General features: G+C 42.5%; 1 protein-coding gene across 1 annotated transcript in view; it reads right to left on the bottom strand.

Annotated features, from left to right (window-relative positions):
- Positions 1-6,838: 6,838 nt before the first annotated feature.
- The window catches only part of IL16 (interleukin 16), a 471,977-nt gene continuing 462,488 nt past the window's right edge, over positions 6,839-16,327 (bottom strand). Inside the window, exon 19 of the mRNA XM_086958218.1 lies at positions 6,839-8,085. Coding sequence (XP_086814344.1) covers positions 7,892-8,085 — 194 coding nt within the window. The 3' untranslated portion in view covers positions 6,839-7,891. The remainder of the gene's footprint in view (positions 8,086-16,327) is intronic.

Below are 16,327 nucleotides of genomic sequence, written 5' to 3'. Positions count from 1 at the left end.
AGGAAGTCATGCTCAGCCTAAGTAGCCCCAAGAGACCCAGCTGCTAGAGCGCTAACCGCCCAGCAGTTTGGAAACAGGAAGTGGTGTCCTCCCTCTAACAATCAGAGGGAAGACGAATCAGAGAGCGTCTCCTATGATGTTGTAGCACCAATCAGTAGGTGTAATGATGGTGAGTGTGGGCAATGCGATTAGCAAATTTTACAAAAGTTAAAATTCGGTTTTGTACACAGATTTTAAAAACGCTAAAATAATCACAGTCACAACAAAGTTAGGAGCGCGAGCTCAGCGCTGTAGCCTCTGGCGAGCAAGCGGGTCTGAAGGTACTGCCACTACCTCTTACCGCGCTAATGATGCTCTCCTATCACTATTAATTTTACCTTTAGATATTCAAGTACTGTGTTAATAGGATAGTAAGTTAAGTATAGTATTCAAGTATCTGTCAATTCATGATAGCCTTTATTTTTAAAGCTTAAATTTTGTGGTTTTAATTATAAGTGTCAACCATGTCTAAACATAATGCTGATAAGACTCCTACTGCTTTAGCCACATTAGATAGCTATTTGGTGAAAGTAGTTAATAAAATTAATAGTGATAGGAGAGCATCATTAGGGCGGGGGAGTTCTCCTGTCACTACCCCAACTTCACCTATTCTAGTGGCCGCACCAATATTATCGGATAGTTGTGGCCCGGGGAACCAGGCAGTTGTATCCGTGGATGTTCTGGTTCAAGCAGAAAATGTTCAGGACACTTCAGTTACATCCAATAATGATATTCATGATACTTTAAATAATGATATCCAGGAGCAGTGTCCATCCCCCCCTAAAGCATCCAGGGCTGTTAGGGCATGCAGGAAGATTCAAGTCAAACATGTGGGAAATCGTAGCAAAAAAAGATTAGAGACACCACCGAAACGCCCATTGGGGGATTCTGAGCCGTTGGGAAGTGAAGGCTCAATTAACATTAATGTTGATCAATTGGACCTTCTAGCTAGTATTATTGACGCAAAGCTAGAAGAGCTCTTTAAACCTCTAGTGTCCAAACTTGATACCATTTCTGCTGAAGTTAAAAGACTAGGAAGTCTTATGGAGACACATCTGGCCCGGACTGAAAGACCTAAATGTGGTGCCAAGGGTACAGTTGAAATAAACCAGGGCACTTCCAAAGATGTACCTAAGCCACCTAGTAATAGAATAACTGAAATTGAACCTGTTATGCCTGACTCGAGACCATTAATTTGTCCGAATCTGCAGAGTATTGTACTTCGAGAGAGCACTCCTACTGTAAGAGAAAGACGGAGTAATCGCTCCACCAACCTGCCACCTGATTGTGCCCCATATGTGGTTGTCTTGACAAACGTCCCTCCCTATGAAAGTCATTCAACCCAGCCCCATCAGGAAACCCACAATTCACTTAAAAACAAGAATAAGCAATGTGGTTTCCCGATAAATTTTTCTGACCAAATTTTATCTACGAGAAGGGCGAATTGGATAGGTCAGTCTAGAAAGACCTATAGGGGTGATTGCGTTCTAGTAAATTTTAAACATCCTCAACATGTAGCTACCGTCTTGCTAAGGGCAGCTTCACTAGTTTATGCTGAGAATAGTGTTTGTGTACGCCCACTAGGCTACTTTTATAGTCAATTTATTAACGTATCGTCCAATAATGATAGAAGCAGACCCGATAGACCCCATTTACCTGTACAATACCCTAACTTTGAGATCCCTATGCAGAACAGATTTCAAGCCTTAAGTTCGTTGGACTCTAACGATTGACATACTGAGGGCCACGGGTTATCTGCAATAGCAACCTCTGTAAGTCCGGAGACTGAATTAAATAACAAACATTTAGACCTGGAGCAAATTCAGCCGGGGGAACGATCTGAGATTAACAGATGTGGGGGTATATCAAAGGGAAACGTAATGGTGGAGGACAGTGCTATGGTAATAGCCGCCTGAGTTGCCCGTAGTATAACGCATAGTATAACGCATACTAATGGTATTAAAATTGTCAGTTGGAATCTTGCTGGACTTAAGTCCAAGGGGAATGTTTTGGGTTGGAATGACTTTATTAATAGCTATGCTATACTTTGTTTTCAGGAAACTTGGTGCAGGGAGGAAGTACATTTTGATGGTTTTGTCTCGTACAGTCTGCTGGCACAAGGTTCTACCTCGGGGAGAGCCAAGGGGGGTCTCCTGATTTTGGTCTCTATCAGGCGACAGATTATAGAGAAAAGGTATTGGTGTGTGGGAGCACATGTACAGATCCTCTGGCTAATTGCGGACCAGGAGCGTGATGTACTACTGGTTAATTATTATAATAATCTGTTTGATAACTCCAGGACGACTATAGTCCACAACTTGGCCAGTGCTATTGATAATTTCATTACAGAACTTAATGTCGCTTTTGATTTTATCTGGACGGGTGATTTTAACCTACCTTTGTGTGAACTGTCTACTCAAAAAGTCTGTGGGGTTCTTAATAATGATGGCGTGGATGATTTACATTATAGACATAAGTTATGGTGAAATATTAAACAAGTTCAGGGGATGTCATGACCTGGAGATCTTGGATTTTGTTAAAGATGAATTTGGTCAGACTATCCCTACTTTTAAAAACAGGCAGAGTAGTGCAGTCATAGACCATGTGATTGTCTCATCTAACATCACCCCTCACTGTGCTATTCCTAGGATAGAGGTCAGCTCCCTAAGTGACCATAATTATATAGTCCTAGATTGTACTTTATGGGGGAGTAGTACTGTCAAAGTAGGTACTGTACTTACTAATGTAGAGCCTCATAGACCAAATGGTGTAAGGCTCAGATAAATAGGGGAGAAAGCCAGTGAACTGCTAAACTCCATTGTCAGTGAGAGTCTGACAGATATTACCCTCATATTGGATCACGGCACCGACAACGAGCGGGTTTTAGCTGCTTTTAATTCTATTAACAAATCTATCATTGCCAGGTTCACTAAACCTAAAAATGCCCATTGTAGAAATGGCCGGGGTTGGTGTGACCATGCATGTAATAGCCTGTTAAATAAGTTAAAACAGGCTCTTGTGAAAAGGCCTAGGGACCCTGATCAAATCATCAAAATAAGGTTAGAGTACAAACATGCTTTGAAAAGGAGAAAGGGTGAATTATAGCAGCAGGCCTGGGATTCACTTGACCAGGCCGCAGAGCTATCCGATAATAACTTGTTTTGGGCAACGGTAAACGATGCTTTCCTCAAAGAGGATAATATACCTGAATTAACATCCAATGTATCTAGTGAGGGTTGGGTTACCCATTTCTCTCAGATTTTTGGTTCTACCAACTGTGATGCTAGCAGCAATAATGTCTGGCCTGTCATTTCATTGGGCATTACTGTCCAAGAGGTTGAATCTGGCATTGGAGCTAATAAGGGGGTCAAGGCCCAGGGACCCGATGGGGTGCCGATCAATATTTATAAAGCCGCCCCAAAGATTTGGAGCCCTGTGTTGACCAAAGTATTTAATGCGGCTTTGTGCGCAAAGGCGCCAAATACTTGGGGGAAATCCATTATAATCCCAGTATATAAAAAGGGCAGTCGGGCAGATGCATAGAATTATCGCCCAATCTCTCTTCTTGACTCGCCAGTAAAGATCATGAGTCGAGTCATGTTGGTTAGATTAGAAGAGTGGGTTGAACAAGAAGGCATCCTGGCAGACAGCCAGTACGGATTTAGGAAGGGTTGGGGTACACTCGACCAGTGTATTAACCTTGAATTATTGATTGGCAAATATACTGAAGCTAAAAAGGGTTCATTATATCTTTGCTTCGCCGATCTAAGTAGTGCCTTTGATATGGTGGACCATTCTATACTATGGACAACACTGTTACAGCTTGGAGCACCGAAGGGTATAATCTTTTTTCTTGCTAGGTTATACCGAAAGCTAGAAACCTGTGTGCGCTCTGGCACTAAAGGTGAATGCACCCCTAAATTCAGTGTTAAGCGAGGGATAAGGCAGGGCTGTGTACTAGCCCCCCTTCTTTTTATACTGTTTATTAATGAAATAGATACTATTTAAAAAAACATAAATGCAGATGCACCCAAGATCAAAGGCGTCTCTGTCCCAGTGTTATTGTATGCTGATGATGCTGTTCTGCTCGCTAGAACTCCTATTGGACTACAGCATCTGATGGACAGATTTTCAACCTTTATTATGGATAGGAAACTGTCCATCAATAAGGGGAAAACGCATACTATGGTCTATGGGCACAGAAGTAGAACCTCTAAGGCCTTTTTTATTGAGGGCGATAAGGTGCAAGATGTAGGTAAATTCTGCTATCTTGGTATTACTTTCTCAAAGGACAGGAAGTGGACTAACGAATTCATGAATATTAGCAATAAAATGGCTAAAAATGCACATTGTGTTTTTAGATTTGCCGCAAAAGTCGGGGATAGACGTACTAAGGACATGCTCCTTTATCTATCAAGCTAGAGGTGTCACCATTGCAATGTATGGAGCAGGAGTATGGGGACATATATATGATCATAACTTACAGGTGGAGGAAAATACCTTCCTAAAAAAGCTTTAATGTTTACCAACCTCTGCTCCTACTGAGATGATTCACCGGGAACTAGATATTAATTATCTAGTCGATGTCTTATCCCTGAGGCCACTTATGATTTGGCGGTCAACTTGGCTACAGGATGAGAAGTTGTTTAATAGATCAGTCATTGAGGATTGTTTATCTCTGGATAAATATCGCAATATCCCTTGGTTAAGATATGTGGCTGATTGTTTCTTAGAAATATTTAATTTAAATGTACTGACTGACCCGGGTGCCGCTTCTATGATCCCAAAAGCCGATCTGAAAGCAACTTTTAAGGCGCATCAGGCTGGGAAACGGAGGTTAGCAAATGGCTCCCTGTCCACAGTCACGTTCTTTAGTAAATATAAAATCAATGAAGGTTTTCCCAGATATTTAAGTTTGGTGTCAAGACCATCCCACAAGTTTGTGCTAACAAGACTGAGGTTTGGAGTAGCACATCATTTAGTGGCCCAGCCGAGTATTAAGAAACATCCAACAGGGCCGTGCCAATGTGACGGCATCACCAAACAAAGCACCTTGCACTTTTTATTGATCTGCAAATTGTATATGAATTTTAGGATAGCTTACCTGAAGCCCCTGTTTGTAAAACATGATGTATGTACAGTGAACCAGGCAATGAGTCTGGTATTTAATTTGGAAACTGCCGATATCTGTTTTTTTACTTGTACATTTTTAAATCAGTCTATTAGGGTACGTAAAAGTATGTTATTTTAAGAATCACGCTTTTAATTCTTGATTGTAATCATGTTTTACCTGTTTTATCATTTGTTGTTGTGCTTTTATGGTCATCTTGTATGTACCGAATAAAGCTTCAATAATTGAATTGATTGCATCCTGGGATTTTTTACTTTTTCATATGGTGCCTAGCCACCAACTTATATATAATTGGTAAAACCAAAAGTTTGATACCTGACGGCTTGTTAACCTAACACAGAGATTTACTTAGTGTGGCACCATCTGCTTTACCTTTATGGCATTACCCAGCTGGGCCCCCATTACACTTTCCTAATGACAGATACATCCCCTTGATATGCATCCTCTTCAAACTACAAGACTATTTGTTCGTATGACACAGTGAACTTTCAGTTACTACCAAATACGTAATCTAGACAATTTACATATGGATTTTTTTGAAATTGCAAATGGATATATTTTGAGCTGCAGAACCTGACAAAGGATGGGCACACTGATCTAAGGACAACATATGTTACTACGTTGAGGTTGACATAACTAGATGGACATCTCAACTAGCAGCAATTGCCTGGTTGACTCATCTAAGATACGCTACCTTTCGCCTTGAAAAAGTCACTTCGAGACAAAACATGTTGGCTGTTATCCAATATTGAGCATACCGAAGATTGGCTGTTTTAATATGAATGTGCTGAAGATTACAGAACCCTTCTTTCTTCAATAAATCACACAATTTTATCCTCAATATGAATTTTCACTTTATGGACTTTTGTCATGAACTTCTAATTGGGTGCACTATTTGTTTTTTGTCGTTCTCCTTTATGATATCAATGAATTCTGAGGTGACTTGCAATATCTTTATACTGCAGTGGTATTATTCTCCTTAGACAACCATTGTACCATAAACACATGCAAAAACTCTCCTTTAAAACTTTGTTGTTTTGCTTTTTCCTAAGAAACAGATACTATGTTTGAAGATATTTAGAATAAATGTGGAATCTAAGATTTGAAAATAATGTTGCTGCAATGTAGATTATATTTGGCAGTACAGCATATGTTTTGAATTATAACATAGGTCTTTTCCATAAGGGCTGGAGTCTAGAATATTTGAAAACATGGATAGATCCTTACTTTCTTGTAATGAACTCTTGTGATGAAAGAAAGAAATACGCTGGCATATATGTTTCCTTGGCAGCTAATTATGTTAAAACTGATTAGACAAAAGAACTGGAAAGCTATTTATTCCTTTAACAGTCACTGTAATTCCGCTACATGTCTTGCCATACATAGTGTCTGCTGATTTTAGCAACTGTTATTGTGGTGTCACAACTCAACTGTAATAATTTACTATATATAGGACAGTACCCATGTCACATTCTCACTACAGATGAATAGGGATAGGATATCAACTAAACTTTGCTAAGAAACTTATAGACAAGACTTTTACAGCGATTATTTATCTGCTTTATATAATCATTACGTATCCAAAAGACTAATACAGATATAACAGGGAGAACCCGGATAGTCTTTTAAAAAATGCTCCAAAACAAAATACATTAAAAAAAGATTGTGTGAGTTCGTTATGAGATGTTTATTTTAGTACAAGATTCATCAGTAAACCGCAACTGTCCTTACAGAATACTTGTATCTGCTTCAGTTTTTGATGGGTTCATCAACAGACTTAAAAAGGATATGATATTTTAAGGCAGGCAGTGAAAGGGTTATTGGCCTGAGATATTTTCCGAAGAAAAAAATCGGCAATGAAAAATTAAACAACTGTGGCTTGAGTGTGCTCTCAACCTCACACAAAGTTACCACCCAAGTAATCTTTGAAAACAATCGTGGTTGCATAAATTATAGTTCTTTATGCGGTGCCTATCCATTTTTATTTATAAATACCTTGACAAAGAAAGAACTATAGAGTTCTGCTTCAAAGTACATTAATTTGGAAGTTTAGAATACAAATTTCATCCCATTGACTAGAATACCGTTAAAGGGGTTTTACTTCATTTGGCAAACATTATTGAAGTTGTAAGTGATAAATACTTTCAGTGACATACTTTATCTAAGAAACAAATCACCTCAATATTTATCCAGCTGCACACAACTTTTTGGAAATAAAAGAACAATCGTAAAAGGGAAAGAAGCAGAAAAGCAAAGAAAAATGTCATTTTATGCTACAAGAGAAACCGTATTCATGAATAAAATAAATTCTTTTAATAGCAGATATACAGATGGAGTCCAGAAAAATGCAACTTATTGCACCCTAGCCTAAAATAAAATTCGTAATTTTAGCACCAGTTTGTGCAGTTATAAAATGCATTTACATAAATTATATGCCCTTGGCAAAAAAATGTATCACTCCTTTATATTATCCATAATATATATATTTTACAATTCTTGTGTCCTTAACAGCTGGTTATGAATACTGTAATACTCATTCTCCACATAACGACGAATTCAATTAGGGCATCCGGCAGCGGGACATGTTCCAGTATGTTAAGGCATCCGCTGTGCAATATTAAGTGGTGTATTTGTCCGCAGAGTCCTCGCCAGGCCAGGTGGAAAATTGCTTTGCAAATCGCCGAGCCAAGAAGTATATTCTTGGATGTCTTCTGCTGTTTTTCATTCCTCAGCAACAGCAGACGTGTCATTGGCAGAAGTTTCACTTTTTCTCTTAAAAGTGGCCGGCACAGGCCCATCCGGTAGGGTTTTGATGACATTCCAGGCCTCAAATCGGGTGAGACCCTGCAGGGTGTGTGTGTGCACCTGTAAAATCTCGTCCCCAGGCTGAAGGAGGGTTTGTTCTGCTTCACCACCTAGGTAAAAGAAAATAAATCGTGAGCTACGAATCCAATGCTATCCAATTTCCAGTGTTTTTGTAATATACTGCTCTGCATATTTTGATTTAATTACTGTGTTAATTTGTTCTCCACTGCAATGTTTATAAGAAAATAACCTTGAATCTATTTCCTGAAAAGGCAGCTGCAATAAAGTATGGCAAAGATAGCATCGTAAAATACATAACAAACGGGCTTCATGTTTCTTTTTATTTACACTTTAATTGTAAACCAATACCAGTTATCAATAACGCAACAGATCTATGATGAGTTTAATAAGTGCTGCTGTGTCAACTTATACACATTTTAAGCGCCAATATTTTCTCATCACCATCAAAAATAAAAACATCCTACACCAAAGTTTATAACGCACCGTTGCCCTCTAACGTGGTAGTATTATCAAGCATTGCTTCCGGAAAAGATTTTTGACGATGCAAGGAGCAGGGTGGTTTTAATTGCTACACGTGATCGGCTCTTTCCTTGTTCACCTGGTGCGTCATGCATGAGTGCCCACAGTGTGGGATTTGCTTATGCACATTTGCCTTAATAGTGTTACTCATCTCACCATGCCTTCGCTATGTGCAATATTTTGCAGACTGAGGTAGAATGATAGAATAAACCATTGTCAGGCTGGCAGAACTCAAGTTTGTACTCTTTGTGGCTCCCCTGTGCGCTGGACCAATGTGACGCAGTCTCAGAGTGTTGAGCTCGTAATCCCAAAGACTCCCTTTTGAGCTTGACACATCAACTAGAATATCACTTTACAATATTTATATATATACTAGCAGCCCGCCCCAGCATTGCCCGGAGCAGAAGGGGGCTGGGGGCAGCATTTCAGGCTTGTGTGCACTCCCGCCCCGGCCCCCGCATGCCTCGACATTGTCTGTGTCCCGGACAATGTCGTGGCTGCCGGGGGCCGGGATGGGAGTGCACGCAAGCCTGAAATGCTTCCCCCAGACCCTGAGCCTTACCGCAGTTGTTCCGGGCCAACCTCCCGCACCAGCTCCCTCCCGTCCCGTGTCCCAGAGCCGTACCTGAGCCGCCGCTCCTTCACGAGCTCCTCACTTCACCACCGCTCCTCCTCGTCAACACGTACGTTGCGGCCAGCGCTACGTCGTAGCCGCCAGCGTCGCGGCAGGCGCTACTTTCAGGGCACTACTTTTTTTTTAAGTTATACTTTTAAATTTACGTTTTTTTTTTTTTTTCTATAGCCTATGTCCATCTGCACACCCTGAGGATTACAACAATGTATTGGGTGTGTGGATTGGCGCTGTGGTTCCCGAGTTTACCTTGCCAAAAGGTTTGTGTTCTCTCTTTATAATAGTAGTATAAGCCACGCCTTCCAATTATAACTGGGTAATGATTTAGGGGCAGATTTACAAGCCCCTTGCGCCGCTTTTGCATCACTTTCCCATGTTAAAAGTGACGCAAAAGTGGCGCAAGGGGCTTGTATATCTTCCTCCTAATACCCATAACTATGGCCCTAATCACAAACATTTTAAGTACACGCAGAGATTTACATCTCAACCTACAATTAACTTTACAGTTTTTTCAGTCAGCAGGCATTCCTAGTAGTGCACATGTATAGTTGGGCCAAACCCAAATTTCCAGCTGTACTCCTGGGAATACATTGTGACATTTCCTCTGCTCCTCTAGTCTACCCGTGCAGAAAAATATGCAAGGCCACTTCACAAAGTTAATTTACTTGTGTAGATATATTCAAGCATAGATCTACTTCTACACCTAGGTGTAACTCTCCACTTTTTTTTAGCTACTAACCATTTTTTTTTGCAAATTTACACTCAGGTGTAGATGTAAGTGTCTCCAACCCTCCAGTAGAGAGAGGAGCCTCCTAAAATTGAATTTACAAAAGTAAAGTTAATATTAATAACTTTTCATCTGCTGGTAGAGAGCTCTGTCCAACACCAGGAAAGAGATCTTGACATAGGAAAGTATAGGGAACTAAATATATATACCTTAAATCTGTACTCCTGAGGCACAGCCGGGAGCTCTGCTCGAAATTGTATCATTTTTAAAACTTGTGTAAATTGATTTTAAGAATTGCGCACCTCTCCCTCACCTGCTAGGCTGGTTGGGGCACTCATCCTGTACCTAATTACCCGTGCAGCCGATCTGAACGCTGCCACGGGGTAGGAAATCGCAAGCACCGCCATCAGCGAGCGAGCCTGCTCACAGGCCACGCCCACTTCTCCAGGCCACGCCCCCCCCGGTTATATAAAGCACCGACGCCCAGCCCTTCCCAGAATCTGTACTCCTGAGGCACAGCCGGGAGCTCTGCTCGAAATTGTATCCTTTTTAAAACTTGTGTAAATTGATTTTAAGAATTGCGCACCTCTCCCTCACCTGCTAGGCTGGTTGGGGCACTCATCCTGTACCTAATTACCTGTGCAGCCGATCTGAACGCTGCCACGGGGTAGGAAATCGCAAGCACCGCCATCAGCGAGCGAGCCTGCTCACAGGCCACGCCCACTTCTCCAGGCCACACCCCCCACGTCCTCTTCCTGCATAAAACTATGTTTAACACTCGGACGCGCCTCGGACGGGCGCAGCGGGCGCGCCTAAGGCAAGCCCGTCTGGGCCCGTCCGGGCCCAGCCGGACCCAGGCCCAGGAACTCTGCCGGATTTGCCGCAGGATCGTGTGGTGTACACAAGTGACATGCTTCGGACCCTTCACCAGGGGAAAAAAATCAGGACTGCCACTACGTCCACGCTGAAGGTAAACCCTTTGTCAACTGCGCACGATGTAACCCAGCCGAATACTGCTCGGGAAAGCCGGGACTACAGATTCGCCTCCTTAACTGCCGCTCCCTCCCTAAGCATGCGCACGAAATCAACTTGTTGATACAGGATCATGGCCTGGACGCTCTGTTCCTCACAGAAACCTGGCTCTCTGCTAGCACGGACTCGGATATTGTCAATGCCCTACCCCCAGGCTATCTCATTCAAACCTTACATAGACCTAAAGGGAGAGGAGGGGGGCTGGCAATCATCCACAGAGAACATCTTGCCTGTAGGACTAGCAATGCCAACATTGAAGATTGCGAAAGCTGCCACTTCGCCCTTCAAATTTCCCCGGCACACTCCCTCTCAGGACTGTTGATCTACCGCCCTCCGGGGACACCAGGGAATTTCCTCAACGCCCTCACTGACACGGTGTCACAATCAGCCTCCTCCGCCTCGAACTTTCTCGTCGTGGGCGATCTCAACCTTCACCTTAATGAACCCACAGATTCCTCAGCTTCGGATCTCCTTCAGGACCTTAGTTCTTTCAACATCCGACTGGTCAACAACGAACCCACTCACGATAAGGGTCACCTTCTGGACCCCGTCCTGACCAACATCAGGGATATCACCTCGGGTTCCCCCATCCCTCTCCCTTGGTCAGATCACTTCCTCGTTCCCTTTTCCTGGCACCTTGCCATAGCACTCCCCCAAACCCCCAAAATCCGAGTGACAGACCGACGTTGGCACAAGCTTGAACTGGTGGAATGGGCCAGTTTGCTCTCAGATTCCACACTTGTCCTCTCCACGGACCCGGTTACGGCCGACGAACAGTTCAATTCCTGGCTCACATCCTCACTGGATAAACTCCTCCCCAATACCACCACTCTCAAACATACGAAAAGAGTGACTCCTGCTCCCTGGTACACTCCGGCACTCAAATCTCTGCGACAGGAATGCAAGAGAACAGAACGCTCCTGGAGGAAGGATAAATCTAACGAAAAGAAAGAAGCCTATCATACCGCATCACAAAACTATAAAACCGCCCTCCGCAATACAAAAAGTCTATTCTTCCAAGAAAGAATAGAACACTCCGCTAGTTCCAGTAAGGAATCTTTCACCATTTTAAAAGAACTCCTCAAAATCCCTGACCCGGGACCGAGAGAACCCCAGACCCCAAAGCTGATGAGGAAAAGTGCTACAAGTTAGCTAATTTCTTCAAGGAGAAAATCCAAAAAATCCTCGACTCCATTCCATCCACAAGTCCAAGCGAGGAAAAAGAAGCCAACAACTCTCCTACACCCCCCATGTCTCACTTCCTGGGGACAAGTGACGGCAGAAGAGGTCGAAGATATGCTGCATGTCATTAAAAGCGGGTCTCCCAGGGATCCTGCCCCTTTACGTATTCTCAAAAGGGTAGCACCCACGATCGCTCCCCCCCTCACCCACCTTATCAACGCCTCCCTGCAACAAGGAGTCGTCCCCCCTAGCTGGAAGGCGGCAGTCGTCAAGTCACTTCTAAAAAAACCCTCCCTTGACCCTGCCGACCTGGCAAACTATAGACCAATCTCCCTCCTCCCGGGAACTAGCAAGATCGCGGAAAAACTTGTGAACAGAAAACTTTCACAATTTCTGGAGAACAACAACCGTCTAAAAAGCTCGCAGACGGGATTCCGCCCCGGGCAGGGCACCGACATCGCCCTCCTCATCGCGGTGGAGGAGGCCAGAGCACTCTTAGACGAAGGAGGATCAGTGGCAGTGATCCTCCTCGACCTCAGTGCGGCCTTCGACACCGTCAACCACCAGCTCCTTATCCAACGACTCAGGAGTGTCGGTGTTGAAGGAACTGCTCTGTCCTGGCTATCGTCCTTTCTGAGTCAACGCTCCTTTCAAATCTGGGAGAATAACACCCGCTCCTCCGACACTCCCCTCCAATGTGGCGTGCCTCAGGGCTCCTCCCTGAGCCCCACATTATTTAACATCTACATGTCCCCATTGGAGGAGGTTGTTATTCAGTTCGGAGTGAGCATCGTCAGCTATGCTGACGATACACAGTTAGTGGTGTCCCTTTCTCATCCTAGACAACAACCTGCGGACCTTTACAACTGTCTGACACAGATACAAGGATGGATGAACAGATCGTCTCTGAAACTTAACGGTTCAAAGACTGACATTCTCCTCCTTGGTCAGAAGGGGCCCTCTCCACTACAAAACATCTGGCCACCCTGTCTAGGCCCGCTCCCAGATCCGAAACCAGAGGTAAAAAGCCTGGGTGTTTGGCTCGATAAGGACCTATCATTCGCAACACAAGCAAAAAAGGTAGCCGGGACGTGCTTTGGGCTGCTCAGGTCAATTCGAAAGATCCTGCCCCTACTCCCCCACAACTCCCAAAAACTGCTGATTCAAGGCCTGATACTCTCTAGGCTCGACTTTAGTAATTCCATCTACTTAGGGGCCCCAGAGGCAACCCTGAACAAATTACAAAGGGTCCAAAATGCAGCTGCCCGGATCCTCACTAACACCCCTGCCAAAGCCTCGGCCAAACCAGCTCTGAAGCGTCTCCATTGGCTTCCGGTGAGAGAACGTGTGATGTTCAAGGCCCTCTGCCTGGCACACAGACTGCTTCAAAACAATGGTCCCCCAAGCCTGGAAAAATTTATCAAACCATACAAAGCCCCTAGATCCCTCCGCTCCGACCAGGAACATCTCATCGTCACTCCCAGAGTTAAGAAGGCCCGAACAGGAGGAAGACGCTTCTCGGTCCACACCGCACGCCTCTGGAACGCCCTACCTCACCACCTGAGAACTGAACCCAACTACCTACGGTTCAGGAAGCAATTGAAAACCCACCTCTTTCCTTAACCTGTCTCCCTCCCTGCCCCCGCTGACCCCCAGTTGTACTGATCTTAGCGCTGGGATACTTACGGGTGACTACGCGCTCTATAAAATTAAATAATAATAATAATAATAATACATTTGGAATGTAATTTAATACATTTAGAATTAATTCCTTTGGGGTGTCAGTTTAATTCCCGGCTACCATTGTTTTCTAAAAGAGTGTGTTGCAGTACCAGTGGTTGGGCAGGTGTGATGCTTGAATCTCTCCAAGGTTGTGATGGATACATTTAAGCCTTTATTAACACCATTAAGGACATAGTACATTTTAAAACTGTATCTTGTGAATCAAAATGGTCATACTCTTTTCTGGATATGGGTTATATGTTATTGTGTCCCTATGTAAATCTCTCCTTAATGTTGCTACAGAAAGGGGTGAATAACGGAATTAGGGCGCACAGAAAACACAGTGTGCAATAGTGTTCAAAAGCCACAATTATCAATGCAGAGCCCTGGAAAGGGGATGTCAACCCACATCCATGGTTTAGCATACATGAAACAGAAGTTTTGAGCACATGTACATCTAGGTCCATTAGTGAATAATCCAACAGTAGTCAATGTGTCGGTCTTGCCTATATTTAGTCATTCTTCATGCACCACCTATACCAGCCAACAAGTATTTTGTGTAAAGGTGTGGTCACCCTCGACTTCTTCAGGGCTTAGATCCAATCGAGGGCGACCACACCCTAAGACGAAACATGTGTTGGCTGGTATGGATGGTGCATGAAGAATGACTAAACGAATGCAAAAAAGGAGGGGGTATCCCCGACTATGGTTCCTAATTCGGGATATACAAATCGGTTGAAAAAACAGATAATTAGGAACAAATTTAATTAGTGGACATAAACTGACATCAGACAGTAATACCTATATTTGAACACTATGCATGGTACAAAAATATATGTTTTATTTTATTTTTTTTGAAAGATTTCTTTATGGTTTAAAAAAAAACATTTTTTATCTCCTCTATATGTGATAATCAGTCTACATATACGGAATGTTGTACAGTTTTGCTCATTTCAGTTTTCAATACATTGCATAACAGTTCATTATATGGAGACTATGTTTACGAACTCCAAAGAATAAGGTACTTAGTCTTTTCAGATACCTTCACATCATGATTTCTCTTTCTTGAATTTCCCCTCAATCATTGGTTGACATTAGAATCTACTGTTTCTTTCTTCCTCCAACAGCCTGCAGCCTACAATATTGGATCATCATCCCAGGCTATCCCTTATTTTCACCACCTACCCTCAGGGTAATTTCAAATCTCTTCCCATTTTCCCCTTTTTTCCTTTTTCTTTTATCAACCATTAGCAGTCATTACCATCCTGCTTCAAGCCCCCGGTACAATTTGGGTTTCCTCAACCTTCATCTTCCCACCATTCTATCCAACTGTTAATTTAGGATGTATACCTATAGAACTCTCAGATTTAGTTTATGTTCACACCCGAGTCTTTGTAAATAGTTAGCTAGAATGTGCACAAAGTTGTATATATTTATGTAGATAGTAGGGCAGGTCGGAGCACTTTCAGGGCAATTCTGCTCGTGTTTTTAATCACAAACCTGTAAAAATGCACTGTATGTTTTTGAGAAAGTGTATGATTAGGACAAAAAACTGACACTGATATGTATTATTTTCTGTTTGCATAGGTACATTTGGAAATTTCATGGCTTCCCGATGAAGGCCCTCAGCCGAAACGCGCGTAGTTACCTTTAGCCATGTTTTTAGATTGAAACGATTAGCCTGATCAGTATTCTAAACATAGTCTCCATATAATGAACTGTTATGCAATGTAGTGAAAACTGAAATGAGCAAAACTGTACAACATTCCGTATATGTAGACTGATTATCACATATACAGAGGAGATAAAAAATGTTTACTTTTTAAACCATAAAGAAATCTTTCAAAAAAATAGAATAAAACATATATTTGTGTACCATGCATAGTGTTCAAATATAGTTATTACTGTCTGATGTCAGTTTATGTCCACTAATTAAATTTGTTCCTAATTATCTGTTCATTCAACCGAATGACTAAACGAAGACAAGGATGACACATTGACGGCTGTTGGATTATTCATTTATGGACTCAGATGTGCATGTGCTTGGAACTTCTGTTTCATTTACCCTCCTTAATTTTCTCTTAACCCCACATTTCCTCTAGTAACTTTTTCCAATTTTCTCACTGCCCCCTACACATATACTACAGAAACCTATACCTATATACATGGATATGCCCACCACTGTGGTGAAGGTCTCCATACAGAAAAGTTAGGAGAGGTAGAGGTGGAGATCTCCACCTGTGCATTTGTGAAATATATTTTGTATTCAGTAAATCATACTACTTAAGTACTAATTATGTACTACAAAATGAGTTTGTAAATTAGACCCACAGTGTACAATTAAACCTAGGGTATATGGAGCTTGTTATTTAAAGGCACTTTTTTCTCCATGACAAAAGTTTTCACTATCAGAGAGAGCTCTTACACTGCACCTCCACCAAATATGCGAGGAATCCCTTACCCTTTCCATCTTGTAAGGGGAAATAGTACAACCTTTGGCAGGACTACATTTCTGTTG

The sequence above is a fragment of the Lissotriton vulgaris genome, chromosome 2_1 (genome assembly GCF_964263255.1).
Source record: "Lissotriton vulgaris chromosome 2_1, aLisVul1.2, whole genome shotgun sequence".
NCBI lineage: Eukaryota > Metazoa > Chordata > Amphibia > Caudata > Salamandridae > Lissotriton > Lissotriton vulgaris.
The sequence above is the reverse complement of the archived record's forward strand: the minus strand, read 5'-3'. Positions and strand labels throughout refer to the sequence as shown.